This window comes from Westerdykella ornata (genome assembly GCF_010094085.1).
Source record: "Westerdykella ornata strain CBS 379.55 unplaced genomic scaffold EI97scaffold_22, whole genome shotgun sequence".
Taxonomy (NCBI): domain Eukaryota; kingdom Fungi; phylum Ascomycota; class Dothideomycetes; order Pleosporales; family Sporormiaceae; genus Westerdykella; species Westerdykella ornata.
The window spans coordinates 140,628-168,567 of record NW_022986872.1 but is presented as its reverse complement, the minus strand read 5'-3'; the positions used below and the strand labels follow the sequence as shown (position 1 = coordinate 168,567).

The 27,940-nt window shown below is 52.7% G+C and overlaps 10 protein-coding genes across 10 annotated transcripts; 7 read left to right on the top strand and 3 right to left on the bottom strand.

Moving 5' to 3' along the window:
* Positions 1–663: 663 nt before the first annotated feature.
* On the top strand, positions 664–1,131 carry EI97DRAFT_347428 (uncharacterized protein; the record flags this gene model as incomplete). The annotated part of the gene is made up of 1 exon (XM_033794800.1): positions 664–1,131. A coding segment is annotated over one exon (468 nt), but the record flags the coding sequence as incomplete, so codon positions are not given.
* A 532-nt stretch (positions 1,132–1,663) lies between these two features.
* Positions 1,664–4,423, top strand: EI97DRAFT_479279 (DUF590-domain-containing protein; the record flags this gene model as incomplete). Its single annotated transcript, XM_033802004.1, has 4 exons — positions 1,664–1,742; positions 1,792–1,951; positions 2,006–2,738; positions 2,786–4,423. The coding sequence occupies 4 exons, from the start codon at positions 1,664–1,666 to the stop codon at positions 4,031–4,033; spliced, it is 2,220 nt and encodes a 739-aa protein (XP_033651616.1). The 3' UTR covers positions 4,034–4,423.
* Positions 4,424–4,628: 205 nt separating this feature from the next.
* Positions 4,629–6,641, bottom strand: EI97DRAFT_382142 (alpha/beta-hydrolase; the record flags this gene model as incomplete). Its single annotated transcript, XM_033795843.1, has 2 exons — positions 4,629–4,870; positions 4,976–6,641. The coding sequence occupies 2 exons, from the start codon at positions 6,639–6,641 to the stop codon at positions 4,629–4,631; spliced, it is 1,908 nt and encodes a 635-aa protein (XP_033651615.1).
* Positions 6,642–6,854: 213 nt separating this feature from the next.
* EI97DRAFT_435444 (uncharacterized protein) lies at positions 6,855–9,551 on the top strand. Its single transcript, XM_033798865.1, has 2 exons — positions 6,855–7,380; positions 7,430–9,551. Exons 1-2 carry the CDS (start codon positions 7,091–7,093, stop codon positions 9,345–9,347), a joined length of 2,208 nt encoding a protein of 735 aa, XP_033651614.1. The 5' UTR covers positions 6,855–7,090; the 3' UTR covers positions 9,348–9,551.
* A 155-nt stretch (positions 9,552–9,706) lies between these two features.
* EI97DRAFT_495548 (uncharacterized protein) lies at positions 9,707–12,547 on the top strand. Its single transcript, XM_033802438.1, has 2 exons — positions 9,707–10,606; positions 10,657–12,547. The coding sequence occupies exons 1-2, from the start codon at positions 9,755–9,757 to the stop codon at positions 12,313–12,315; spliced, it is 2,511 nt and encodes an 836-aa protein (XP_033651613.1). The 5' UTR covers positions 9,707–9,754; the 3' UTR covers positions 12,316–12,547.
* A 12-nt stretch (positions 12,548–12,559) lies between these two features.
* EI97DRAFT_135273 (uncharacterized protein) lies at positions 12,560–14,290 on the bottom strand. The gene has a single exon (XM_033793157.1). It carries the CDS (start codon positions 14,115–14,117, stop codon positions 12,804–12,806), a length of 1,314 nt encoding a protein of 437 aa, XP_033651612.1. The 5' UTR covers positions 14,118–14,290; the 3' UTR covers positions 12,560–12,803.
* Positions 14,291–15,507: 1,217 nt separating this feature from the next.
* On the top strand, positions 15,508–17,692 carry EI97DRAFT_444358 (uncharacterized protein; the record flags this gene model as incomplete). Its single annotated transcript, XM_033799895.1, has 2 exons — positions 15,508–15,826; positions 15,894–17,692. 2 exons carry the CDS (start codon positions 15,508–15,510, stop codon positions 17,690–17,692), a joined length of 2,118 nt encoding a protein of 705 aa, XP_033651611.1.
* A 1,066-nt stretch (positions 17,693–18,758) lies between these two features.
* On the top strand, positions 18,759–20,855 carry EI97DRAFT_435438 (MFS general substrate transporter). The gene is made up of 3 exons (XM_033798864.1): positions 18,759–19,269; positions 19,367–19,740; positions 19,792–20,855. The coding sequence occupies exons 1-3, from the start codon at positions 18,929–18,931 to the stop codon at positions 20,544–20,546; spliced, it is 1,470 nt and encodes a 489-aa protein (XP_033651610.1). The 5' UTR covers positions 18,759–18,928; the 3' UTR covers positions 20,547–20,855.
* Positions 20,856–21,743: 888 nt separating this feature from the next.
* Positions 21,744–25,369, top strand: EI97DRAFT_135170 (uncharacterized protein). Its single transcript, XM_033793156.1, has 3 exons — positions 21,744–22,269; positions 22,517–22,661; positions 22,713–25,369. Exons 1-3 carry the CDS (start codon positions 21,831–21,833, stop codon positions 25,078–25,080), a joined length of 2,952 nt encoding a protein of 983 aa, XP_033651609.1. The 5' UTR covers positions 21,744–21,830; the 3' UTR covers positions 25,081–25,369.
* Positions 25,370–26,788: 1,419 nt separating this feature from the next.
* EI97DRAFT_422951 (snare-like protein) lies at positions 26,789–27,776 on the bottom strand (the record flags this gene model as incomplete). Its single annotated transcript, XM_033797100.1, has 5 exons — positions 27,653–27,776; positions 27,504–27,596; positions 27,328–27,397; positions 26,879–27,255; positions 26,789–26,824 (listed from the first exon to the last, which is right to left on the bottom strand). Exons 1-5 carry the CDS (start codon positions 27,671–27,673, stop codon positions 26,789–26,791), a joined length of 597 nt encoding a protein of 198 aa, XP_033651608.1. The 5' UTR covers positions 27,674–27,776.
* Positions 27,777–27,940: the final 164 nt, after the last annotated feature.

Below are 27,940 nucleotides of genomic sequence, written 5' to 3'. Positions count from 1 at the left end.
GCTGATGGCACTGCACTCACGCCAGCACTGATTTATCAGGCAAACTCTGGCAATATTCAAGACTCGTGGCTTCAAGATTTCGACCCAAAATCGTACAAGGCCTTCTTTGCCTCATCTCTCTCAGGCTGGACAAACCACAATATTGGCCTGAATTGGCTTAAGCAGGTATTTGACCGGGAAACAAAGCCGAAAGTCAGGCATGGCTACAGGCTATTGATCCTTGATAGCCATGGATCACACGTAACAATGGATTTTATACAATACTGCGATGACAACAAGATTCTACTTGCAATATTTCCGTCTCACAGTACCCACACCTTGCAGCCGCTTGATGTTGGCGTGTTTAGCCCACTGGCCAGGGCATACAGTGAAAGCCTAGCTAAATGGATGGAAGGGTGCCAGGGACTCTGCAGTATTACAAAGAGGGACTTTTTCCACCTATTTTGGACTGCCTGGGATAGCTTTCTTAAACCCATGACCATACTTTCAGCCGTTGAAGCTACTGGACTAGCTCCTTTTGATCCAGAATGGGTACTAGTACGCTTCCGCTCACAAGATAACCGCCCATCTTCAAGTGACAGTACTTCATCAGTACTTAGTGCTAGCGACTGGCGTAAGATTGAGTGGCTTCTACGCCAAGTTGTGGAAGATATATACGATTCACGGGCATCAAAGCTCTCCTATACAATACACTCAATTGCTGCAGAAAAGCAGATCCTTCAGGTAGAAAATGAGCAGCTCAAAGAAGCACTAATCAATGAGAGAAAGCGCCGTCAACGAGGTAAGCCGTTGCTCCTTGAGCCAGCAGCAGAGTACAATGGTGGTGCTGTATTTTGGTCACCTGCAAAAGTTGCACAGGCACGCCAGCGCCAGGCAGATAAGGATGAGGAGAAGAAAGCAATACAGGCTCAAAAGGATGCAGAGAGCAAGTGGCGAGAGGAGGCAAAGGCTCAGAAAGCTGCCTTGCTTGAGGAGAGACGACAACTACAAGCTGCTGCTAAATTAGAGTGCCAGCGGGAGCATGAGCAGAAGGCCTTTGAGGTACAGGAAACCCAGCAGGCCCGCGCAATTGAAAAACAACTCCGTGATGATATAAGACTTGCTAAAAGAGGCAAGAAAAAGAGCCTTAAGCCTCCTGCAGCAACTCCGGAAGCTATTAAGGAAGTACAGCCAGAGATACCTGTGCTGGAAGTAGACAGAGCTGCTGCAACATGTACACACAAGATACGGCTACCTAACCGCTTCCGCCAGGAGATATAGTAATATATTGTGTCACATGATACAATAAGCCTCTCTAATTGCTACACCAAAAAATCTGGTGATTTTAATATATATATAGCCTTGTACAGCCTCACTGTTGTAGCTGGTGAATGTCCCGAAATCGTGCACGAGCCAGTCCCGTGCATGAGCCAGTCGCTGACGTTATGCCTCGCTTGAGAGAGGACAAGGGTCGCCGGAACCGTCCCGCGGTCGAGCTATGACGTTGTCCTCCAACAAGCTCGACCAGAGCTTCTCCAAAACTCTCTGCCCCTTCGTTCCAGCTCCGACTCACCCTTTTTTCCGCCGCGTTCCTCCCCCAGCATTTGAACTAGGTCCACCAGTTGAGGCACAGGCAACGCGACTGTATAATCTCTTCGGGCTGCACGTCCGTGCAACTGCCATCATGGCCCCACCAAAGAGCCATGCGCTGCAGACCAACATGGATGTCGACTATGTCATCAGCTATCGATTCGCGAAGACGGGTATGTCTCCGGTTCTCGTAAATAGGGGATCATGGAAAGTTGACGATAGCAGACAAATCTGTTGCCATATCACAATTCGAAAAGCTTGTTGAAGCCCTTGCATCCGTTGGTCTGCAGACATCGGTGCGTGACGGGGATAACGACTCTGTCCTCGTGTTTGTCAAAGCCGTATCCGACGAGCACTTGTTCGGAGAAGTATACAGATCTCGGTAGGACCAAAACCCCAGTTTCTCGAAAAGGTATTGGGCTGACCACATTGGCAGAGTAAGGGACTGGATTCATGGCGTCCGAACCGCAGCTCCCCCGAAAGAGACGCGCGAAGCCCTCGAGGAAGAACCTCTGTACGAAGCCGAGCGCTTGAGAATCATATACCAGCTCATCACGAATCCAGTGGAAGAAGGAGGAGCTGGAATCACGCCCAAAGAGGGCGAATGGAAGAGCGTGGAGTCTGTCTTCGCGCTGCATGATCATCGAGCAAATAAAGATTGGATTCGGAAGTGGACCACTTCCTGGACACTGACGACCGAGGACCTGGACGAGATCCGCAATCGTTTTGGGGCCAAGGTTGCTTACTACTTCGCTTTTACGCAGTCCTACTTCGCGTTTCTCGTATTTCCGGCAGCATTCGGTGCGGCGTGTTGGCTATTCCTCGGCCACTTCTCTCCCGTATATGGCATCATAAGTTGCGTGTGGTGCACCATATTCACCGAGTGGTGGAAGCACCAGGAGATAGACCTTGCCGTCCGATGGGACGTCCGCGGGGTTTCGAGAATTGATACGAAAAGGAAAGACTTTCGCCCTGTAAAGGAGATAACCGACGCTGTCACGGGTGAGAAGATCCAGATCTTTCCCGCCACGAAACGCTTGCAACGACAGCTTCTGCAAATTCCATTTGCACTGGGTGCTGCGCTCATGCTGGGAGCTGTAATTGCGACATGCTTTGGTATCGAGGTGTTCATCTCCGAGGTGTATAATGGACCTTTCAAAAGTATCTTGGTATGTAACATCGACAAAGAGGTTCAACTCTCACTGACATGGCCCAGGTCTTCCTCCCCACACTCATCCTGACGATTGCAAACCCCATCAACCGAAGTATATTAACCAATTTCGCCACCATGCTGACCGACTTTGAAAACTACGAAACCCAAGGAGCGTACCACGCGGCTCTCACGCAGAAGCTGTTTGTCATAGACTTCATCGCCTCCTATCTCCCAATCTTCCTAACCGCATTCGTCTATGTTCCCTTCGGCAATATCATCGTCCCCTATCTCGACATCTTCAATGTCACGGTGAAGCCATTCGCGGCGGATGAGAAGCAACTCAGGGCGCCCAAACCTGGAACATTCACCATCAACCCAGACAGACTTCGAAAGCAGGTCGTTTACTTCACAGTGACAGCCCAGGTTGTGAACTTGGCCCTCGAGCTGATTGTTCCGTACCTCAAGCGACGAGGGTTTTCGAAGTACAAGGAAATGCAATCTGAGCGAGCAGCGAGGAATGGAGGCTCATCAACTGCGCGTACAGACAACGACCCCCCCGAGGAGACTGAGTTCCTAAAACGTGTTCGCCAAGAGGCGGAGCTGGACGTGTACGATGTTACGACCGATCTGCGTGAGATGGTTCTTCAGTTCGGGTACCTCAGCTTGTTCTCCGTAGTGTGGCCGTTGACTGGAGCATCGTTTCTTCTCAACGACTGGATGGAGCTTCGCGCGGATGCCATGAAGATTTGCGTCGAGATGCAGCGTCCGACGCCCTGGCGCGCCGACACCATCGGCCCATGGCTCGACTCGCTGAGCTTCCTGACCTGGCTCGGCAGTCTGACTACCTCAGCTCTCGTCTATCTCTTCTCCAACGATGGGCTCGGCCCAGATGGCCACCCGGGCAGCATCCGAGGCTGGGCTCTCCTCCTCACCGTCTTCTTCTCCGAACACGTCTTCCTCCTCTTCCGTTGGGCCGTCCGCGTCGCCATCTCCAAACTGGATTCCCCGGGACTGCAAAAGGAGCGTCGTGAGCAGTACCTGGTACGTAAGCGATATTTTGAAGAGAATCTTAGCCGATTGGAGAAGCTGCCCAAGGCGAAGGACCTGGGGGAGGAGGAGATTACGAGGGAAGGGCTTGAGGAAGAGCAGCGGCAGGCGAGTCTGAGGGAGGCGACGCCGGAGGTTCGGTTCTGGGCGAGGCAGAAGGGGTGGAGAGAGACTGCTAAGGTGGGCAAGGGCTTCATCGAGAGGGCGGCGGTGGAGGCACCGACTCAGCGTCAAGGCCGGAATGAGACGAAGAAGGAGTTGTGAGGGGGGGAATGTGATGCTGTGATTTGATGGGGGCCACTCTGAGCGAGAGCGGCTGGTGGCGGCGGTCGTTCGGTGGTGTAATAGCATACAGGAGATTGAATGAGGGTGCAGTGCACTGGATCTTGAAGCTGGGTTGAGAAGTGTCGGCCCGTGATTGCAGATGATTTCATGATTGCGATGCCCATCTGTATGCCTGATTCTTTATATCAAATGGTAATGCCATTATTGGAACTTGATTTGAAATGACTTCCTACACCCAACGGGTGATGGGATTGGTATCGGTAGGGACGTCACTGGATCCCCTTCTCCTAGCTAGCTACGAATATGTCGACCAACTACCTGTGCACACTGAATGTTTTATACTGATAAAGATTTGATCGCATAATCTGCTAGATGTTGAGTATTTGTACTATGTAAAAATGCAACGCCTCATGCTGGTATTCCTCCGGTAACCCCTATACCTTCCCGACGCCGAACTGAAGACAAAAGACAATGGAAACAAGATGCAAGTGTATAGTAATGCGATTTGCAGTAACCCAACAGCGTACCGAATCCGAGTTAAGAGATAAACGAAGAGACATGTCAACGACTCCACTCACAACTCCATCATCTCCACCAAATCCTCTTCAGCATCCACCGCCTTCGTCGCCGATGCGTCATCCGGATCAACACAGATCAGTCCGAAGAATGCTCTGGACGTACATGACGTCGTTGTCTCCGGCGGTTTGCGCGAACGACTTGGTGTCGGCGACTTGGTGGGTGTGGGGGAGGACGTGGGATCCCGGCAACCACCGAACCAGCCGGGTGTCTCGCAGCTACTGCTGGAAGTACGACTCGCTGTATGGGATGGCGATGGAGAAGGCGACGATGTGGGGTCAAGACAGCCGCCGAACCATCCGGGAGTTTCGCAGCTGGTGCTACTGCTGCTGCTGCTGCTGGTACTTTGTCTTGGCCTCGTTGTCGTTGTGATACTTGGAGCCGGGGCCGGTGTAGCCGTACTGCCGGGTTTGGATGTACTGGTGGAAACCGTCGTCGTTTCGTCTTTACAGCCAAACCATCCCGGCGTCTTACACGACGTCGTCGTCGAGCTTGAAGAACTACTTGTCGTAGAAACCGTGGTCGTCTCCGGCTCATCCAAACAGCCCCACCATCCAGGCGTCTTGCACGTCGCCGTCCTCGTCCATGAGGTCGCCGACGACTGGGACGAAGTCTTCGTACTGGTGACCAGGCTCGTCGACGAACTAGAACTAGGCTCGGTGCCATTACTCTCAAAGAACTCCCATGGATAACAATCCGTGCAGTCGAGATTGGGCTCACACTTCGGGGGCGTATCGTACTTCTCCAGCACATCCCGTATCACGTTCACGATCTTGTGTGTGCCGATACCGACGCGCCAGCCCAGATCGGAGACGGTGTCGTAGACGCATTTCAGGCCTGTGTGGCAGACGCTTTGCATGGCGTAGCCGCCGAGGGTGCAGGCGCTGCCTACTGTGTTGCACTGGCCCATGTAGACTGGATCTGCGGTATGGCCGAAGTGGAAACCTCCCGTCATTTGGCGGGTTTGCAGCGAGCCCACCTGGTGGCCTGGAGGCGTAGGGAGCCCCAAGCGCGCTGCGGGCATGGCTTCTGGCACGGCTTCGAAGGTAACCGCTGGGTGGCCGTATGTCAGCGCGATGAAGGAGGAGACCGCGCCGCCGAGCGAGTGTCCAGCCATCCACACCTCTGCATTCGGATACATGGCCGTGACATTGTGGTAGAGGTCCCGCGCCGCCGAGTAGTATCTGTTCTTTGCGCGTAGGGCGGTGACAAGACAGGTGGAGTTGCATTTGTATGCAGCCGTCTGGCAGTCGCAGACCTGTCGCCAGAGGTACTGGCCACCTTGCCCGCAGCAGCAACTGAAGAAGAGATTATCGTTGATCTTGTCATTCGTCGTCGTCTCCGAGCCGTCGAAGACGGCGGGTGACGTTCCCTTCACGCCTATGACCACGGTCGAGTTGGTCGTATCCGCGAAGATGTGCCCGCGGAGCCCGTCGGATTCCCAGCCAAAGTCTTCTGTGTAGTTGTACCCTCCCCCAACATCTGTCCACTCCCCGGTATGCGGCTCCATGATATATGCGTTGGAGGCCATGCGCGCGAAGCTGAGTACCGTCTCCTTGTCGGAGACGTTGGGACCCGGTAGCTCGTCAATAGTCCAATCCTCCGCGGCGAGTTGCACTGCCCTCCCCGTCCTCATGCCCCAGTCTAATATCCCGTCTATGCTCTCTTTACTCCTGTCCGCTAGTCGCTGGATACTCATGACTTCTGCTCTAGCCCGTAGCGGAGGCACAGGCAACCGCTCGGACGTGTTCTCGTCATCCGCCATCCATATGGCGGCTTGCTCGGGGATGTCAAGGCGGCGATGAAGGTTTGGGTACTTGTATGTGCCATGGTGGAATATGTGTCGCAGGGAGAACTCCCGCACGGGGTTGTTGTGATTGGGATCTGGGGTAGAGGGTGGAGGTGGGAGGATGCGCGCATCGCTGGCGCTGGCCGAGGCGACGGAGAGGAGGGAGATGAGGAGAGACGCTGTCAGGGTCTTGGTAGATGTGCAGAGTCGTTTCCGGCGCATGGTGAATACGTCTTGAATGAAGGAAATCGTAGGGAATGCGGTACAGAGGGAAGTGTGTCGTAGAGTCCTGGAGGGAATGAATGGTGCTTGTCCTGCTTATGACGCTGCTCGCCCGCGCCACTCCGCTCACTGTGACTGTCCAAAGAGGAATAGCGGCAAGTTCGGTATCGATAACGGACCTCATGCAACGCGTTCACCCTACAACGCGGTGCTCCTCATTCTGATTCATGACGTCTCCTTTTCACATATACGCCGCAGAAAAGGGTGGTATTGTATATAAGTTGCGGCTGCAAAAGGGCTTTATCATCTTTATATCCTTAGGACCTGTCCGTATTTGACCCGCATGCTCCGCAGGACATTCGCAATCGACACACCACATTACCACCAGGTCTACGGATGAAGACACCAATCACTTTGCATGCGTCTCTCGTTTTCATCGACTCTCAATCATGAGCGAACGGCCAAAACAACTGCACTCTGCCAAATCCTTCAGTCGACTTGAACCCACACAGTCGAAGGGAACGCGATCCCGCAACCGCGCAAGCACACTCCAGGGGCCTCCTGTTAATGATATTCTGGATCCTCTCCGAGAAAGGATCTCTCCGGAGGACGAGGATCACCATGTTGAGGGAAGCGTATTCACGACCCAGGAGCATGTAGGAGAAGCAACAATATCGGAAGACGGAGTGCCGGACAGCTTTGAGGAGCTCCCAATTGAGATAAGGAGCTTGACTGAGAGGTATACCTTCCATATAAGCTGTAGTACTTCTTGCTCTGACCATGTTCAGATTTCTAGAGTCCCTCTCCGCCAAGGTGCATCCGAGCCCCTTGTCCGCCGACGCTCTGTCTGAGCTTTTCCAAGACTTCTATTCACGGGCGTCCGCCCATATCAACACCCATATAGCAACCTTAGCTTCTAGGTTGTCAAGAAACGATGCTGGATCTCCTGCTGGGCGGACAGGCAAGGCAGGCGATAATGTGGGAGAACAGCAGATGCTTACCGCAACCGAAGTCGCCAATCGGAAGAAGGCCAGGAGGCAGTTAGAAGCGAAGCGCCTGTCTATTGAAGAAGCAGTGGAGAGAATGGTGTGCGAGCGGGTGTATGACCGGATATATCGACACCGCAGCACCGACGATGAGGAACGAGATCACAAGCTTCGCTCACGTACTGCTGCGCTTTCGCTGGTGGGTATTGGGTTGAGAGAATTGTTGATGACCGCAGATGACCTATCGGAAGCGGAGAAGTCCAGGACAAAGGAGCGTGAGGGTGAAATAAGAGAATATTTGTCGACTGCGAGGGCCGACATACAGAAAATGGACGAGGAGCGATATCCGTTGGGAAAACTCCGGCATCTAACGGCCGCCCACAAATCCATTGTCGAGGCGCTGTCAAAAATCTTCCCTGCTACCTCGTCCGCAGACGAAGTGCTCCCGACCTTGATCTACACACTCATTACTTCATCCCCGGAGTCACTCAATGTGGTTAGCAATCTCAAATTCGTTCAGCGGTTCAGAGGGCTCAGCCGCCTCGACGGTGAGACCGGATATTGCCTGGTCAACCTCGAAGCGGCGGTATCGTTCTTGGAAACAGTTGATCTCTCCTCTCTCCGCGCAGAAGAAGCGGGAAGAACACCCTCCCGGCCCACGACCCCGCATGCCGAGATAACACCAATGCCGCTCGGGTTATCTCAAGCGCCGGATCTCACACAGACTCCAGCTACTCCCGTAAGAGACGCTCCAAAGCGGGCTCCTAGTCCGGGATCCAAAGCGCAACGTCGCCTGAGCCAGCTGATCCAAACCCAAACGAACAGGATCGAAGCCGCCTCTGATGCCGTGCGGGACTCCATCATCGATTCTGCGGACCAGGCGCTTGATACCATCAACAGCACCCTTGAGAATAGTTTGAAGTTCCTGTTCGGGAAAGTCAGGGAACGAGATCCCAACAGCCCAGGAATCCATGATGCACCCATACTACCCAAGACGCTTGCTGAAGCACGTAAACTGGTCTCGTCACCGTCCGGAACAGCCAGAGCCGAAGATGATGCTGGTAGTGTGAGTGCCGCTAGCTCAGTTTTTGGCGATGAGAATGCCTTTGGCGATGGCAGAAGGGACCCGGGTAGCAAGATGGCGGATTTGTTTGGTGGCCGTCGTCCGATAAGGGACCGTAGTGTGGACTCAGCAAAGTCTGGCGGCAGCAATAGCAGTCGAAAGCCTGCAGCAACGACGACTTCGAATGACGGCAAATTGGCACCCTCTGTCCCTGTCAGACCGGAACCACAGTCATCCAATAGTGCTGGCTTCGCGGTGGACTCGCTCAGGAGCATGAGCAACTCTTTGAACCCACTGAATCGCTTCGCCAATATGAATGTACTTCCTAGGTTTGGACGTGCAACTCCGAGCGCTTCTAACACACCCAATGCGGCTTCACCGATCATTGAGCACAATAAACAGCTGCCCCAGGCCTCTCCGGCGTCTCGAACCGTGTCCGGAGAAGTGCCACACGTGGAAGAGAAGGCAGTGCGGGCGGTAGCAGCGCTGGAAGCATTGCGGAAGACGACGCCGCCTGTCAAGAAGTTTCTGGAGGCCAAGGATGGACAGGAGCTCAAGTTGAAGGAGGTGGACGAACTGTTGAAGGAGTACCAGCGCTTAGCCGGCGCGTTGCGGGCCGCTATCAATTATCGAAATGAGGATAAAGTCAATATGTAGACCAGTGTGCAGGTCGGATTGTTCGATGTGCAGTTGTAGGTATACAGTGTACATGTAGATGGTGTCTGAGATGATCTGTAGTTTGAACAGTGGCTGGTGGGCATGGACCGGATGCGCAGAGGGGATCAAACCCTATTTCTGCCGATACCGCCTGTTCAACGACTGTATGCATCATTGCTGTTCTGCCCTCCTGTTGTTTTATTCACGTCTAGTTACTTTATACCTGACTGGCAGTCATTTCCAAGGTTTGGTTGGGCAGATGGTGAATTAGGCTAAGCCCGATTGGCACTGCCCTGCAACTGGGCCAACCATACACCATAAACACAAAACAAACATGCAAAGCTTGTCCGTTTGAACATCTCACATTGTCAACCACCACGCCCATCTATTTTCCTACCATTGCAGACATGGCAGAAGCACTGGTTGAAGTCTCCCCGCAGAAGCTCAACTCCAATCCTATTCCTATCGAGGAAGGCGACATCAGCTGGCACGAGGCTCCTTCGTCTCCCTTCATAACCCATGTTGAGCCCGATCAAGAGAACATCGCACCGCCCGAAGTCACAACCTCGACTCCCACCAAACCATACTCTAGAATTTCCGACAACGATCCTCAATCCGCTTTCAGATTGCCATCACCCTCGAAGGGCCTCGGCTCCAAGGAGCGCACATCTCCCATCAAAGCGGCTCCGGCACAACCATCGCTGAACGAGTTTGACGATATGGAAGACATAGAAAACGCAGTAGCCCGTCACAGTCCCAAGAAATGTTCCCCAATCAAGAAAATGGCAGTGGATCGTCCGGACTCCACCTTGAGCGAGCGATCGCGCAATGACTCGTCGCCCACCAAATCCTTCCATACAGCGGCTGAAGAGAGAGAGGTGAACCAGAGTTTGGACGCCAGCTCCCTGACGGCGGAGCTTATGCCTCATGTAAAGAGGGACAGTTCTTCGAGTTCGCATGAGTCTGCGTTGCGGGACAACGAAGGCTTGACCGTCGCCATGAAACTGATGGAGCAAACACACTTCGAGAGGCATGAATTTCACGAGCGCTCTTCCACATATCGGGAAGAACACGGCATAGCCGACATAGACGACTACCTCGGTGCTGATGAGACAGAGCTGAACCCCGATGGGCCAGATCTCACGTCTGTCACCATGGACGATACGTGCTTCAGCAACTTCTCCGAGATGCCCAATCTGGACATGACGAAGTTTGCTTTCCTCAAGAAGAGCCCCACAAAGTCTGGACTCATGGATCAGGTACGGCGCGACTCGCACGGGTGGGGATATCCTTTCGCTAACTCAAGCAGGCAACACCCCGAGCACGTCCACCTGTGACTCCGTCAACTGTCCGGCGAATGGAGCGGACTCCTTCGCCAACGCCGCGTCAATCACGGCATGATCACAATGCAGGAGATACTACGAACCTGCTCCTGGACTTCACTGCGCAAATTGAGGCATTCTCAGCCTTTTCACGAGGAACGCCGTCTCGAGGACGTCAATCGCCTAGCAAATCTACAACCGAGCCCAATCTCCTCACTTATATCCAGAATCAGCGCTCGCCGGCAAAACCGAACTCGCGTGTACCAGCCACACCGTCACAGAATCGCCAGCTCCTCAATCTTCTCGACTTTGAACTACCCCCACCACCGACCCCTCGCTCCGTGCCCACTGTCACTATTCGTGAACTTGAATCGCTGAAGTCTACTTTTCAGTCACAGATATCTAGCCTTACGGCGTCCCTGTCTGGCAAGGAGGCTGAAGTTGACTCGCTCGTCAAGGCTGTTTCGGATGCCGAGCGCCGCGTTGGAGAAGCACAAGAACTCTTACGCGATGAGCGCAGCGCGAGAGAGCATGCGGAGGCGCAGATGGTGGATTGGAAGAACAAGGGCGAAGAAGTTCAGAAGCTGCTTCAAGATGTGCAGGCTGAGCTAGCGCGGAATGATGCCGAGCGCGAGGCTCTCCTCACGCGTCTGGCAGAAGTTGAGAAGCGTGCTGAAGACGCAGAGCAGAGGTCGTCGGAACTGGAGACGCGTTTGATTGAGGCGGAGAGCAAGAATGTGGACATGACAACATTCATCAATCCCGAAGAGGATGTTGGGGAGAACAAGAAAATTTACTCCGAGCTCGAGTGTCAGGCTGCTATTGCAGAGAAGGTGAATGAAGTGGCTCGTGAACTGCATACAGCGTACAAGGCCAAACACGAGAAGAAGATCAAGGCGCTGAAGGAGAACTATCAGAGAAAGGCCGACGAGAAGTGCAAGGAATTGCGCTTGCAGATCATTCGATTAGAGCGCCAGGTTGACGAAGCACAGAAGAAGCGGGATGATACCTTCTCACAGGTTCTTCCTGGGGACGTGTCTATCAAGGCTGGACCTTGTGAGAAGTGCGCGAAGGAAGCGGCCAGCAAGGCGGAACTGACGCAACATCTGGAGGCTTACAAGTCCACCATCGAGAACCTCAAAGCGAAACTGGCCGGCCTGGAGTCCGAACTGTCCAGTTTGCGCAAGTCCCACGATGGCCTGCTTCAGGAGCTTGAGGCTGAACGTGTCGAGAAGGGCGAGCTCGTTGCCGCAGCCGAACAGATGCTCGCTCTCTGTGGTGAGAAGATGGAAGAATATCAGCAAGAGGAACTGCGAAAGTCTCAAATGGCGGCCCCTCGCCCTGTCGCCCATCCTCACACCAACCCGGAGCCTATGCGTACTACCGGCTTCTTGGGTGGCGCTCCCCCTCGTCCTGGATCTTCGCTCAGTGGAGGCCGACCTGGCAGCGGTGTGGGTGAACGCCTGGGAGCCATGGGCGCCGAGAAGCAAAGCTCCATCGCGAAACCTAGTGGGCTCCGGGCCCCTGGTGGGTTCGGCTTTTCTGGAGGAGCTGCTGGCGCTGGTGGCTTGGCTAGGAGCGGTAGTGGAGGGAAGAGCAGGCTCATGAGTAACATCGAGCGGATGGGGGGTCGGGGTTCGGAGTAGAGGCGTCAAGTTTTAGAGCTTGACGGCGGCGGGTCTTGTGGACTGGCGTTTGGTTTGGGTTGATGCTTCGTCTTGGGTTGCCGTGGCCTAGGGCATCTTGTAACCACTGGAAGTACTTGTGGGTTCTTGCATGCATTGGTGATGTAAATAGGTTTGCCTGGGAATGAAGGCTTACTAAGTCTTTCAGATACTTTCCATGTAAAACAAACTGAATGAACTGTCTCTAACCCCGAAATTTCATCATCTTCTCGCCGTCCCGATTCTTATCCTCTGTGTAAGTACCTAGTACAAGGAAGGATGCGGAGTTGATCACGCGACGATGAATATGCCACTTCCGGGATGACATGTCTATCATACCAAACATTTAAGAGAACCAGTGCATAATCGTTAACAGGCCGTAGATTCAGGAGCTCAGCGAGCCGTCTCGAGCCAACTGCCTACGACCCATCGTACCACGTCTTTTTACATCTCTGGCAGATTCCGTACGTTCAGTTCCTCGTATTCCAGGCCTGAGCTATGGGTCGCTCTGTCCACGGGACCGTTCCACCAGCATCGATAGCTGTAGATGAGTGGGGAGCTGTGTCCTCAAGGGTGTTCATTGCAGCCACGAAGGTTTCATTCTTGGGATAACGGCCTTCTTTGGGCGGAGAAGAGCGATATTGAGCGCGCTCATCCTGGATGTGGCGCTCACTACCACAAGATGGCTCAGTAGGAGTGTCGATGATCCACTCGGAATCACCATCAAACTCATCAGGAAGAAGCGCGGTAACATCATTACTCGCATGGTAAACCTCCTGGATCCCTAAGTCCAAGAAGTCGGAACCCAAAGGCGTGAGTGTCAGAGCAAATGATTCGAGCGAAGGGCTGTCAACACGTTGGCAAACGACGTTGCGGAATTTCGAGCCGGGGAGAGCGGCTGGTGGTAGATGCGGCTCCGGTTTCAGCTCCTCCTGTACGTCTTCAGTCGTCATGGGAGGTTTTGAGTCAATGGTGAGGTGAATCCAGCACCAACAGTGTTTAGCATTTCCTATTTGCAGAAAATGCTTCAATTGCTCGCGTTGCGTGGGTCTACGACCGGAGGGCGAAGCTGGACACTTGGACATTGGTACCAGATGTGCAGGCTGCCGACCTGGGCTCCAGGAACACGTCGACATCTGTCGCGCTGGCGGGATATTCAGTGTCAGGCGGGTGATATGACCGGTATATAAGCTGTTCGCTGCTTTGGAGGTTGAAGTTAGTGTGGTATTTCCGCGCTTGTGAGTCAAAGACTCCACCTGGGTGAATGGCACCGGCTTCTGACGTGGCTCACCTTCCCTGAGGGATTTGACGGCCGACGATGACTCCCTAAATGTTGAGGTCGCGCCTAGATTCGACATTGTAAATGACAAGGATTGGGTTCGCGAGCCAGTGGGTAAAGTTATATGGGTAGCCATCTGCTGGGGAGTTTGTGGTCCAGCAGGCAGGACACGCAGGACCTCCTTTGCTTGCGAAGTGATTTTTGATGAAGACGCTGTCGTCGACAATTTGATTGGCTCCGACCAAGGCTGAGCAGAAAGAGTTGCAGTACGTTTCGGGGTCGTAATGGCACGATATGTCGCTGATGCTGGGGCCGTGTCTGCCGAAGTTGATATCAGGACAGGTGCTGCCCTGAGCATCGCATTCATTCCAGGTGGTGCAACGACGTGAGGCGTGGCAAGGACGGAAGGCCGGCCTAGGGCATGCGGTATCGTTTGTGACGCTGGAGAAAGAAATTCCCTGGAGTGTTTGTTGATCGACCCCAGTCGTTCGCGCGTCGTTGCCATTGAAGGACAATCTATCCGTTGGAGACATCGATCAAGCGGTTGCAGAAATTTAACTCTCGCCTCCTTCGCCGGTGAACCGATAGGAGGTGGCGTCGGCGTTGGCACTGGCTGGCCATGTGTTCGTTGAACCAGCTTCGGAGTCTCATACCTGTAGTCGTCTACTGAGAGGGTAAACTCGCGGTTTGGAAGTGACAAGGCCAAGTCGTTTTGAAAGGACTCGCAGGCGGTTTTCCCGACAGCAAGAGAGGCTTCAAATGTAGGACCGGTGCTGGCCGCGGTAGTCCCGCCTGGCCTTCAGCTGCTTTGATTCCATGTTGCGAATTTGAGCCAGCATTGCCTTTCCGTATGCTTCGCACCTTGATTCCAAGCAGGGCTGCATATTTGGTAACCGAGCTCGATTTTCGAATGGTTGTCTTCTGGTTCATCGGACTCTGCGAGGATGGCGAATCGGTTACCTGTTCAATCAACAGAAATTCAGCTAGAAAACTGGTAAAACATTGGTACCTGTGCGAGGGTGACCCAGTTTGTGGTGGGAGTGAGCAGGACGCATTCTCTTGCTTGTAAAGGCGTATATTCAGCGATGATATTCAGAGCGTGATGGTGACAGGAAAGAATGCTACTTCGAAGGTGCGTGTATAATGACCGTGAAGCAATATTGGGTGCTTGCTAGATGAATTGGAGCAAGTGTACGGAAGGAGGAGAAAAGAGCCTTAGCAAACTCAATTGATTGACAGCAGAGAATTGAGGATGCGTTTGACTCAGCATAATGTGACTGGAAAGAGGGATGTATAGTTCGGAAGCGAGTTCCCCATATTCTGGATGGCATCATGAATTAGTTCTGCATTTTTGACAGGCCAGCGTGCAACTAATCCGCCCGATACAAGGCTATATAGGCACTGTTGTTTTCTGCTTCCGGTTAGGGGATACGAGAGGCTGCGGAGTCGTGTGCAGCAAAACGCTAGGCATCTAACACAGCGGGTGACACCATAATCCATGGTGCAGTGGCAAAGGGCCCAGCTTGTCTGAAGCGGAGCCACAGCAGCACTGGACTGATCATTCACTTCATTGTACGCCGTGCCAAAATTATGGATAATAGAGCCTGGTGATGGTGGTGAGGTCGAGGGATGACTAAGCCGGGATCCCAGCAAATCTTTGAGTTTGCCTAAAGATTTCCCCACATTCACCAACTCCGGCAACCCACCATCCACTCTTCCCCCGCGAGCTCCAGAGCCGCGTCTACTTTTTCTTTTCCTTTCTCATACCGGCTCTTCTTTTTCTCAGGCGCTCCAGGATAATTGAGAATCCGTGCTGCAGACGCAATTATCTTGGAGCCGCTTCTTCTCCCTCTGCGATTCTCTAATCATCGGTCCGCTCGTCGCCGCCATCACCCATGGCATCACCCACAACCCAGACGGGCACAGAGCCTAAGCAGCGACGCCGAACTGCTCCACGCATCATTCCCGCCGTTCCCCTCAAATTCGCGCGCCGACCGCCAACCGTGAGACCCCTCACTCCAGAAGGCACCGCTCGCGGTCCGCTGGCTAGCACCGACGCGGACTCCCTGCCGTCTGTTGAGAAGAGTGCACCAGTATCTACCGCCTGTGATCCGCCCACTCCACAGTCCAGAGCCTCCGAGACCGTCAACGGGAACCCTGAAGCAGACGAACGCGAGAGCTTGACGGCGGCCCCAGGTGCCATCACCCACCAAGGTGCGTCGGAGCTCTCTGGGGAGCCGACTGCTCTCCTGTCAAGACCATCTAACAAATCTTCCGGCAGACTCTTCCCCAAAGGAAACAGACAGAGATCAATACGACACAGAGATCCCTCCCCAGAAGGCACCTGTCAGCGATGAGCACGTCGACGCAACTGAGCCTTCCTCGCTTGAGCAGGTTATATCTCCCGCCTCTCCCCTAAAGGACCCTCAAAGCCGCATTCTTCCCACTGCCCAACAGGTCTCCTCGCACGCCGGTCGCGCCAGTCTAGACAATATCGTGTTCGGAAGTGCGCAGGAGACTGCCCCCGCCCCTAACACAACGCATACCCAAGGGCAGACCAACGGTGTCGTACCTCAAACCTTTCTGGGCCATCCTCCGGGCCTGACCGGTCCCCATTTCCCACCCCCTTCACATTCTGATGGTTCTCAGCTGGTCCCTGGCAAGGACCCTCTCTGGGGCACTGCACCCGTTGGAGCTGCTCCTAAGGGGCCATATGTACCTAGTTTTGGTCCGCATTCCCAGCCCCATGGCAACGCAACATACCAGGGCACCCCGAATGGTCGCTACTCTCCTCCCCATGCCACCGAGATGTCGACCCGCTCGAGCTCGCACAGCCCTCGTAAACTACCACGTGCCAACCTAGCGAATCCCGCCGTGTACGGCAGCGAAACATCGGAGACCACATACCCTGATTGGAATAAGCCACCGCATACGGGCTTGAAACCACAAGAACTTGGGCCTCCCAGCTTCCAAGAGCCGTTGGACCTTGCCACCTGGCTCATGGACCAGGTAGGGAGACCCGAATTTGCCGATTTCTATCTTCAAGTACGCACAAACGATACAGTCCTCTGCGCTGTTCCTGTGCATGCGGTGGTTGTTGGTCGAAGCCGTCCAATTCTGGCTGCTATTCGGAATGCATTGGCATCTGCGCCGCGTTTAAGAGACGGTCCGCTGACTGCCAATTTGTTCACGGATAACCCGTTTGTCAGCCCCGAATCTCTGAAGGAAGGCATCAAGCTGTTGTATGGTGCACCGCTTTTGGCTGTCAATTCGATCTTATACCAGTTGGTACCGTTTCACCCGGGACATGGAACTGGAGTCCCTTCTAACGATGCTCGAACTCGGATGTCCCAAGCGATCAGCTACACAGCCACTGGCCATGTACTGGAGTTGTATAGCATGCTCACTCGCGGTGTTGAGCTCGTGAAAGCACTCCTGCGCTGGGATACGGTTGATCAGGCGCTGTCCTGGGCCCTTACCATGGCCCCGTTCTACGCCGACCATCTCCTTGCTGACAAGTCATCGAATCGCATCGAACATCAAGTTGCCCATTTGCTCAGACAGGACATCATCGAGTTCCTTGCCATCAATCTTCCTATTGGCTTCGCCTTGCAAGTTGCGGCGCCAGAGTTGCCCAACCTCCCGCGTTTGCCAACCATCTCGGATCAGTCTGGCCATAACCCGAGACTGAGCCAGATCCGCTTCGGGGATGCACCTGCCGAGGAAGAGCAGAAGCCGGACTTTGTCACCTCGACCCTCTCGAGTGTGCTTCTGTCTGCGCCTCTTCCTCTTGTGGACAATACACTAAACCACCCTGCAGTTGTATCCCGTTTGGGCTGGCATGGCGTCCAGACGTTAATGGACGCTGTGGTCGGTGAGCGGGAGCGCAGACGTTCGAGGATCCTGCAAGCGGTTGAGACGAGGTTTTCTGGACACGAGAGCGACGCGTATCCGAAAGAGGTGTTCGAGGGCCTGCTATGGCACGAGCATGTTGTTGCCTCTCCTGCGCACCCGTCTGGTTTCTCCGTGAGGGCGACGCGCTTAGGCAACCAGAAATCGAACTGGAATACTCCTGCTTGAGGCAATTGAGACAGTGCAGTACTCCGATAAGCATTGGCTGCCCCAGCCTTTCGCTGATCTCGCACCTGCGAGATCTTGGATGTCAGATACGCGAGGAGTTATGTGTTGGCTGCTTAATAGCCGTAATTTCGGGCAGGTGGGCACAGGTGGATTTGGGTTCAAGATTTTCACGACACGATTACAAGGCATAGGGAGCATTGGGGCGTTTGACAGGCGTCAAGGACGTGCGGGACGTCGCCATGGGTTCTTCTTTACTGGCACTGGTAACCGGAAAAGCACGACATGATGATATGACGTATTTTCTTTGCGCAGTAGAATTGCATAAGGTAGGGATCATGGAGCTCTGTACACCATCATTTCTCCTGTTGTCTGTACATTTCTCTTTTACACTGTCGATCTCGAGGTTCCCGGTGCTTCTTCAAGAGTGGTTTCGGACATCTCCAACCACTGTCGATGAGAGCGTGTGCTGGGTAGATGGTCCGGCCGTGGTGGAGGATGATTAATTCCAAGATGTATGCTAATACTGGCTGAAATGTCAATAGCTTCGCCTCGTCCACGATGCTTATTCACCTGTTGATACAGCCGCGGCCGTGAGGTTCTCTCCTGCGTGGTACCTACAAGTACGGGGACGATGATTAGTAAAACGGGGGGATGATGCCATCGACGCCTTGATGGGAGTGTGTTGGGTTGGCGAATCAGCAACGCCATACGTATTCTTGTCAGGGGCCCTGATGGCAAAGGGCGCCGTTAGTGCTTGTACTGTTTTTAGTGAAGAGCTTTCTTTGCCTAGGCATTGCTTGGTGTTTGCCGACGGAAGAGCTTATCCTAACGTCGCTCGTCTCCGAGACGGGGTTAAGGCCAAAGTCCTGACGCAATGCCACCAACCGGCTTTAAGCCATGGCGCGGAATCGTCTATCGGCATCATCGGCATCATTGGCTCCATCCTTTTTCACCCCTCCCCCGCTACCTGCTTTGAGTAATCCTATACACAGTACGTGTGCTATACTATACCCAATTCAGAGATGCTAACGGGTTGATTAGTGATTACGAGATGCCGCGGACAACAAAGACCGACTGCACGGCGTCACCGCCCTTGCTCTCTTATATATACTGGTAATAGCCTTCTCTTGTTCGCCCTGTGTCGCGTCTCCCCCTTTCCCATAACCACAAAAAAGTGCCCAGCTACCAACCCCGTACCTAGGCTGTACGATAGCTGCATATTGAAGGCGACGGGACATGGAGCAGGCAGGGGAGCCGACTGGTGTCTCCACGACCGCAACCGTTGGTGTCCCGACGTCGACATATTTAAACGAGAAGACGCGGGAAATTGCTTCATTATCATTACCTGGAGCCTCTTCGCTGAGCCAGTCTGAGAGGGAAGAGATTAACAAGAGTCAACGTGGGTCGATGGATAGGAAAGAAGACGCAGAAGAGTCGGACGACGGGCAGGAGCAAACAGATTTCGAACGGGTGGCCAGCAAGCAACCCAGTGTGAACAATGTGTCGAGTATACCGAACGGGGGACTTCGGGCATGGCTGCAGGTACTGGGGGCTTTCTTTCTCTTCTTCAATTCATGGTATGTATACGATGGATTTCCCAGTTCCTTCGCTTCCCCCAACCTACGTTGAAGCATGCAAGGAGGAGGGTGTGGGCCCATACTGACTTGACCCTAGGGGTATCATCAATACATTTGGATCCTACCAAGCCTATTACGAAACCTCGCTCCTCAAAGATTCGTCACCGTCTTCCATATCATGGATCGGCAGCATTCAAGCATTCCTGCTCATGATGGTCGGAGCGCTTACAGGGCCCATCTACGACGCCGGATATTTCCGTGCTCTCCTCATCAGCGGCTCGGTGTTGGTAGTGTTTGGGCAGATGATGCTGAGCCTGTGTAAAAGCTACTGGCAGGTTCTGCTTGCCCAGGCATTGTCAATCGGCATCGGCTGTGGTGCTCTGTTCGTTCCGAGCGTCGCAATTCTCAACACATATTTCACAACCAAGATTGCCACTGCCGTCGGCATAGCCGCCAGCGGCAGCTCTTTGGGTGAGTTCTCCATCGTCGTGTCTCCATATCGATGCCGACTGACATCTTAAGGCGGCGTCATCTACCCTATCGTCTTCCACAAGCTTCTCCCACGGATCGAGTTTCCTTGGACGGTTCGCACCATCGGCTTTCTGATTCTCGCGACTCAGCTCGTCCCAATCATGGTTATGCGCGTACGGGTTCTTCCCGCAAAATCGCGTTCCCTTCTTGATCTCCGCGCATTCCTCATCCCTGCCTACTCGCTTGACGTCTTCGGCTTCTTCATTGGCTTCATCGGTCTATACATGCCCTTCTTTTACTCTCAAGTTTACGCCATTCAAAAGGGCATCACGGACGAGAATCTTGCTTTCTACCTCCTAGCCATCATGAACAGCACCTCTGTATTCGGTCGCATTATACCAAACTACGTCGCCGACAAGCTGGGCCCTTTCAATGTTGTCATCCCTTGTACTATCATCTCGGCCGTTCTCTGCTACTGCTTCATTGTTGCAAAGAGCAGCGCCGCGCTCATCGTCGTCATTGCATTCTACGGCTTCTTCAGTGGAACGTTCGTCTCCCTACCCCCGACTACCATCATGCATCTTAGCCAGGATGCTCGGTCCAAGATTGGTACAAGGCTGGGTCAGAGCTTTGCATGTGTTTCGGTTGGCATTTTGATCGGAACGCCGATTGGTGGCGCCATCCTGGACAAGAGCGGCTTCGCGAGCGTCTGGGCCTTTGGCGGAAGTCTGCTGGTTGGTTCGGCGGTGTTCCTGACGGCAGCGAGGGTGTGCTTCAAAGGGTCCTCTCTTACGGTCAAGGCCTGAGGTCGTGATCTACGCTGGTAAGAGAGTTCCGCGCTGGCGCACATGTGCATTGTGGATCCCCAGGGTTTTTCCCTCTTCTTATCATCGAGCAATAGGGTATTTTTGCGGCATAGGCTAAGGGGGTTTCGGGTGGTACAAACATGCGTTGTAGAGTTTTCGTCTTCCTGTACTTTGTCAAGCGATTGGGTTCCTTGGTGGCATAAGCATCATGGTTAGATTTTATCTCCCTCAAGTTCTAGCATCTATCACACGCACTTCTTTCTAGTTCTTGATTAGACTTTGAAACGCTTCGGCGAAAACGATTCCCACTGCGAAAATAATATAGTATCTTCAGATAGTCACCGAACGAACTTGTGATGTCACCATAGCCTCTTGACTTGATAGTAACCGTTAGTAAACAGCCCTCTACTCTCCTTTCGCTTCTCGAACCCACTAAGTCGGGTTGTGCACGGCTAGCCAATGACAACCCACTTCGTTCGTGGCGCATCTCCCCGACAATCTGGCCATTTTTCATGAGAAATCGTGCGGTTACCTTGCGACGGTAGACTTTCTTATACATGCAGCTCCCTTTTGTCAGACGCGAACATCTTCCCAAATCAGCATTCACATTCGATACGCTCGTTCGAGAAGAGAAGCAGTGGAAATCGAGTACGTCTGACCGCTACCTGAGGCAGAAATAGCGGGAGAGACATGTAAGAAACAATACATTCCCGTCTCAACTCGAAATTCACTATGAAACCAGGTAGCGACCTGCCCGGCCCAACGGCAAAGCTAACACATGGGCAAGGTTCGTTGAAACAAGCGAGCAGCAACAGCTTGTTAAACTCCGAGCTTGAGTAGTGCAACATAGATGATATGTCTCTGGCACATCAATAAAAAGGTATAGGTAGCGTCATTCTTCAATAGATAATCGATCAACACTGTCCGCTCCAATCTTCCCTCTTCCTGTTAACAAGGTCTTGTGACTCCGGCTATAAGTGTTGCAATCTTCCACAGTCCTTGAGAGGCGTTTCGTGACAACTCTTCGGTCATAAGGTTGAGGAAGCTTGTTGGTGGGCTACACGCATATTCGTGTACTGCTAAGCAACGCCTCGACCAATTCATTGCGAGCTGTAAGCGCCAGCGTACCAGGGTAGAATATTCAGCCACTCACATATTCCCAGAACCTGCTGTGCCGCGCTGTATGATCGCCGTGGACCTCGCTGGAATCTCACGTCCCTTTCAGCTCAACTTTGCGGCTCCACCAGCAAAGCAAGAACGTTGTATCGCAGTCATTGTATTGAGATGGCTGAGGCCGTAGGTCTACTTGCGAACATTATCCAACTTCTTACGTTTGCCACGGACATTTATGAACGCCTGGAAGAATGTGCGTCGTCCATCAAGGGCTTACCGTCGGTTCTTGAAGGTCTGCACAATCGAATGCCCGTCCTTGTGAAAGCCCTCCAGAACACCAAGATGGCAATGGACGCTGGGGCTATGGACGAACAGTCCACAACCGCATTGCGCCAGGCTATACGCGGATGCGAAGGTCAGATGAGCCAACTAAACGACATTATCGACAAAGTTATTCCACCGGCGGGGGCTTCGAAGTTTACACGCAAGTGGAAAGCAGTAGGAAGTGTGCGATATGACACCAAAGTGGAAAAATTAGACGACCAGATACAGAGATATGTCAACGTTCTTTCTCATTACCACTCAACTGCAAACCTTGTCAAGCTAGCAGGTAAGTTCATCAACGCACATCCCATTAATCCAGCTGCGCTATCTTGCACGAACGAGAGTTACGCTGGTTTCGCGCGTTCTATACCTTCATGTCCGCACAAGAAGAAGCAAGAAAACCGAAACCCCGATTTCCCAAGTCGCAAGCGCAAGGATCTCGGTTCCATTCTATTCTGTTATTTAGATGATGGGAAAACCATGATGGGGACTACCTTTGGGATGGTACCTTTGCTGACGATGATGCTTCGCAGCCCAGCCTCCTCCTGTACCACGCTCGACGGTTCCCTACAGAGAAGACATTCATTTTGTGGATCGTAAATTTCTGACCATCCAGCTTTCTGCAAAATGTGAGGAGCCTGCAGCGCGAGTAGCACTGGTAGGGCCTGGTGGTGTAGGGTAAGTTTCGACGTCTTGTCAAAGCCAAACTGAAACTGACTAGGAGACAAGTAAATCGCAGCTTGCAATCGACTACGCCCATAAGATCCGAAAAAGCTCACCTGACACGTGGGTGTTCTGGATCAATGCAGACAGTGCGGCAACATTCGAGAAAGGCTTTGAGGATATAGCTGACAAGGCCCACATTTATGCGTACAATCCGCATGACCCTGAAAGAATGCATACCGTTAAGCGATGGCTTATGGAAGAGAAAAACAAGTGGTTGATCATCTTGGATAATGCTGACGACCTGAACGCCTTGCTACCGAACGATGACGCGCCCACCGACTCAAAGGAGAAAAGCTGTGCGTTACGCAAATCCCCGGGACAGGACCTCTTAGCGCTGCTTCCACAATCACCTAATGGTAGATACATTGTCACTTCTCGTAACAAGCAAGCCGCCACTCGGATTGTCCTGGGGGAGTACCACAACGTTATCGAGGTCGAAGAGATGGACGAAGAAGACGCTCTGGCCTTGTTGAAACGGAAACTGGTGGAATCCCCAGATGATGCGGAAGCCAAACAGCTGGTGGACGCTGTGGGCCGAATGCCACTGGCCATCTCAAACGCCGCCGCTTTCATTAATGAGAGGCGACCCCAATGGAGTGTAGCCAGGTACATTGAAGAGCTCGACAAAGGTGATGATGAACGACTGTATCTATTAGAAGAAGATGTTTATGATGCTCGTAGGGAGATTCAAGAAGGACGGTCGAACTCAATCGTACGCACCTGGCAGGTATCCTTCGACCACATCCGCGAGCACAGACCCTCGGCTGCCCGACTTTTATCGCTCATGAGTCTTATTCGCCTGCACAGCATCCCTGAATATCTGCTCGTCGGACAGTATGCCCAGCTATCAAAAGAAAATCGCAAGAGATGGTATAATCTCACAAGCCTGAAACAGAGATGCAAGGACAGCAGCGAAACACCCATAAAGGATGATTTTGAAGGAGATTGGAGAGTCTTGCACAGCTTCTCGTTGATCAAGACCGCAATAGACGGACACCACTTTTCCATGCACAAACTCATCCAAGCTTCTACCCGGAGATGGCTCCAGCTCCATGGAACACTTGACAAGTGGATTCACAGACATCTCGAAGTATTGAACGACAAATACGATGAGGATCTTCTAGAAAGACCTGCCGAATTAGTGCTCCATGCTTATACTGCATTGGCGTGGAATCCGTCAGACAAGGAGACATTAGGGCTCTCTGCCTTGCTCCTCTACAAAATCGTCGATCAAGACGGATGGCTTTTTTCGAAGGAAAAAGAAGAACAGTATTTCAAAGGCGCCGTAGGCCTGCTTGCAACTGCGTACGGACGAAGGCACCATCAAACACTGAAAGCAGCAACGACGCTGGCGGACTTTTATGTTCGAAATGGAAGACCCGCTGAGGCGGAAAAGGTGTACGGGATGGTTTTGCAAGCAAAGATAAAGACATTGGGCCCTACTCATCTGGACACACTCGCCTGTATGGACAGGCTGGGAGTAATTCTTGGAAAACAAGGAAAATATGAAGATTGGGACATTCTCTTTAGACGGACAATGGAGATAAGGCAACGAAAATACGGTATGGGACACGACGAGACCCGATTTGCCCTGCGAGCGAGGAGGGTCGATTTGGTCTTCCAAGGTAGATACGAAGAGGCCTTGGAAATATCCTTTCGTGACCATGACGAACGAAGAAAGCTAATTGGCGATGCGTATGACTGGATTTGGTGCGAGGAGGTAGAGCTGGTTGCGGGCTTGCTTCACTGGAAAGGACATGACAAGAAGGCGGAATCACTGTACCGCGACGTCATTTCTCACAAGGAGCGTCACCTCGGAGACAGCCACCAAAAAACATTGGCCAGTGTTGAAAGGCTCTGTGCTGTGTCTCTTAGCCAGGCAAAGTGGGCAGAAGTAGAGATACTGTGCACGCGTGTTCTGACGCATTGGACGGATCGAAAAGAAGAGGACAAGAGAGATGCCATGGTCAGACTTATCTACGCCTTCCTGAAGCAGAATAAACTGGAAGAAACAGAGGCGCTTGCCCGCACTGTTCTGGAGGAAAGTCTCAAAACAAACGGAGCAGAATCAAGTGAAGCCATTATGCCCTCACTTCTGCTTGGCTCATCGCTACGTAAACAAGGACGCTACGACGAGGCCCTCTCCTTCTTGGAACCCGCATGCAGAAGCGCGCAAAAGACTTGGGGCGAAGAGAGCCAAGATACTCAAGAAGCCTTCAAAGAGCTATCTCGCTTAAAAAGAGTCATATCATCCACAGAATTGGCACATGATAGCTCTGCTTCCTTGCAGGCAGCCTCTTTGATATCTGGAGCATCAGAGGCGGTTATTGGCGATGATCTTGACTTCCAGACGTCATGCGCACCCCAATAGAGACACATCGACATGTGTCATCCTGGAAGCGGTCCCATGGTTCGTTTCGATGCGAAACACCCCATATAGCCGGGAAATGACCACACTGTGGCTAGCTTCTCCTTCCCTTGCGCAGTTCGAATGGATTCAGAAGACGGTTGACTATAACGAGTGAGGAGCGCAGGACTTCCTCCCTAACATACCACGGTGAAAGCATATTCGAAAGTCAAGCTCTTTCGCGTGTCTCTTGGTAAACCGGTCATTTTCGGGCCGAGACGGTGTTCGGACTGCCAGCGAGGTATTAGATCCTGCTCTAACGGAATTCCGGAATGGGCAGTAAAATCAAAATTCCCGGATGGATAGTATATTGGCGTACGTTCCGCCCCTCGCAAACCGTATCTTCGAACCAGTCATCCAGGTTTCCCTCTCTGTCGATAGAAGGCACGTTTGCCACATGTCTCTTGTCTTCGAACATCAGCAAAATGAAGCCGCAATCCGCATCGTTCCTATTTGATTGGTACCCTTGCATACATACGGGCAATGGTTGATTCGGCAGTCGGACGGTTCCAATACCTTTGGATGTGAGAAATCCCAACATCTAACAATAACACGTTTCCTTGGTTGGTGGGACCAGCAGGACCGTTCGCAACACAATACTCGAGGAGAAGTAAAGCAAACTTGTTTGCTCAGATTGATTCGACAGCTCCTGATGCAGGACAGAGCTTTTCAAAGGAAGAGAGATGGCGAACGGGTACCGTATACGACCATATACTCCATTCTGCCGTGGTACACGCATGCATCGCCGCTCCCGATGACAAGATACCGGCAAGGCAAACCACCACCGCAGCGAGTCCCGAGATGTCCGGAGTGCTTGATTCGGGCGCATAGGAACTTTTTCAATCTTGTCAAAAGAAGGAAGTATTACGGTGGCTCGTCGGAGATTTTCCGCATGGATAGACCGTGTGCCGAGGACTAGTACGAGGACCTTATGGGCAGGTACTGCAAAGCGCGTGTTGGCCTATTCAGAACGCAACGACATGTCGCTGTATGGTCGGAAGCGGAACAACTCTGGGAAGAAACATAATCTGCCGAAGGAATCAGGATTCTAGGGTCTGACGACGCAGGCAACAATCCGCACCCAATGCTTCAAACGGTAACATCAAATCCAAAGGCGCGAAAAGTCGGTCTCTTACACACCGGACACTCTTGACCACCGAAAACCCGAACAACGCTTTACTAGAACAGACGGCCTAGCGTGTTGTCGTGGATGGGTTAGCTCGGGGACCGACAGCAAAATCCCCCATTCTCATCGCCGGCTCTCTCACCAAGCGTGCTCGATAACAAGATATGATCGGTGAATACTTAGTGAAGCTTGACCTTTGTAGGATTGGGGCGCTTCTGGTTGCGTCTAGCGTGGTGTAATGTGGTCTTTATCATGGGATCGGTGTTTTATGGTCTTCTTTGCAGAAATCAAAGTAATAAGGCTTGGTTGAGACAGCGCAGCTATTGGAGAGATAGAAAGTCAGTGGTCACAGGGTAGCACTCCATGTAACATGGAGAGTATATGCGCAGTGAAGTAGGTAGAGAGCGAACAATGATTGGATACTCAAAGGCGAATGTAGACAGTAGAGAAGGGCAACATATGAGGGCATGCAAACAATGCGCAACGTAATCAAAAGAAATGAACTGCGTCATGTACGCAAAGAACGACCGGCGAGATTGAATGAAATCACATAACCACGCAGCAGGAGTTTTGCTTCTTTGCCTTTGTTTGCAACGGTTAGCAAGCGAGCTACAAAAGGAAGGTGTGGCCACGCACCTGGGTATAAAACATCTTGCTCTGTGCACTCAGCATGTCACTCTTCGCAATCAAGCTGTCAAGCTTCTCCCCGCGCTCGAGCAGACTATCAAAGGTGTTGTATAGGATGACTTTGGTCTCGTCCAGTGTCTGTTCCAATTGAAAGATCGGGTCCGCTTTGCTGGGATCTTGAGCTTTTACAATGTAGTCTTTCAACTCGGGGAGAGGCATTGAGTTCGGCTGCTGTGCATCGGAAATAGCCGAAGCGGGATATCTCGTCGCGAAAGCGGAGCATATTCGGCCCAGAAGTGTTTGAGCGATGCGGAGAGGATATTCTTCGTCCGATATAAGAACACCGCAAATGTTCGATTCATACCCACGGACATGTATGACGCGGCCTAATCAACGACACATATCAGCTTGGCAGATGATAGATGGGAATCGGTGAACCCGGCCTCATGGCTGCATACCTTCCTCCTTAATTTTTAGTTGGGCACCGACTTCCGTTCGTTTGGCCGCCTCCAGTGCTGCGACCGTAAGCTATAATGCATCAGCATCCAGACGGTATTCAGGTCACTCCTCGCAGAAGTGTAAGGAGAGGCACATCGCGACGGCAATGGCGGCATGGAAGACGAGTAAAGCGTACAAGAGCGGCGACTTTGTCTTTGTAAAATCTGATGTGAGTAAGATCCGTTTCATGGCACAACTCGAGCGGTTTGTCGCTCTGATAGCGGAATATCTATACATGGTCACAAGTCAGCGTTGCCGGTTCTCAAGCTTCAAGAGGTGGCTTACCCCCATATAGAACACCTTCATGGCCGCGTCGAGTTAAGGACAAAGGAAGTCGGGTAGTACTGAGAGAAGAAACGGGATTTCCAGGCGTGTGTATGGCCTCTGCGGCGGCGTGGCGGTAGGGATGCCAACAAATGTCGTCCAAATCTCGGTCCAACCAAAGCAGGGAGCATTAAGTAAGCACCAAAACGCGGGGGCCGGAAGGGGCGTTCCGCCGAACACTCAGCATCCTCCCCGCCAACGCCCTGGCAGCATTTTTCAGAGGACCGAGGGCTGCTTCTGTGCTTCTGG

Coding starts and splice junctions, on each gene's coding strand:
- EI97DRAFT_435444 (XM_033798865.1), top strand. CDS start 7,091: ATGAGCGAACGGCCAAAACAACTGCACTCTGCCAAATCCTTCAGTCGA. Junction 7,381..7,429: donor ATAAGGAGCTTGACTGAGAG/GTATACCTTCCA, acceptor GACCATGTTCAG/ATTTCTAGAGTCCCTCTCCG.
- EI97DRAFT_495548 (XM_033802438.1), top strand. CDS start 9,755: ATGGCAGAAGCACTGGTTGAAGTCTCCCCGCAGAAGCTCAACTCCAAT. Junction 10,607..10,656: donor AGTCTGGACTCATGGATCAG/GTACGGCGCGAC, acceptor TAACTCAAGCAG/GCAACACCCCGAGCACGTCC.
- EI97DRAFT_135273 (XM_033793157.1), bottom strand. CDS start 14,117: ATGGCAACGACGCGCGAACGACTGGGGTCGATCAACAAACACTCCAGG.
- EI97DRAFT_435438 (XM_033798864.1), top strand. CDS start 18,929: ATGGAGCAGGCAGGGGAGCCGACTGGTGTCTCCACGACCGCAACCGTT. Junction 19,270..19,366: donor TTTCTCTTCTTCAATTCATG/GTATGTATACGA, acceptor ACTTGACCCTAG/GGGTATCATCAATACATTTG. Junction 19,741..19,791: donor CGCCAGCGGCAGCTCTTTGG/GTGAGTTCTCCA, acceptor TGACATCTTAAG/GCGGCGTCATCTACCCTATC.
- EI97DRAFT_135170 (XM_033793156.1), top strand. CDS start 21,831: ATGGCTGAGGCCGTAGGTCTACTTGCGAACATTATCCAACTTCTTACG. Junction 22,270..22,516: donor AAACCTTGTCAAGCTAGCAG/GTAAGTTCATCA, acceptor GATGCTTCGCAG/CCCAGCCTCCTCCTGTACCA. Junction 22,662..22,712: donor GTAGGGCCTGGTGGTGTAGG/GTAAGTTTCGAC, acceptor CTAGGAGACAAG/TAAATCGCAGCTTGCAATCG.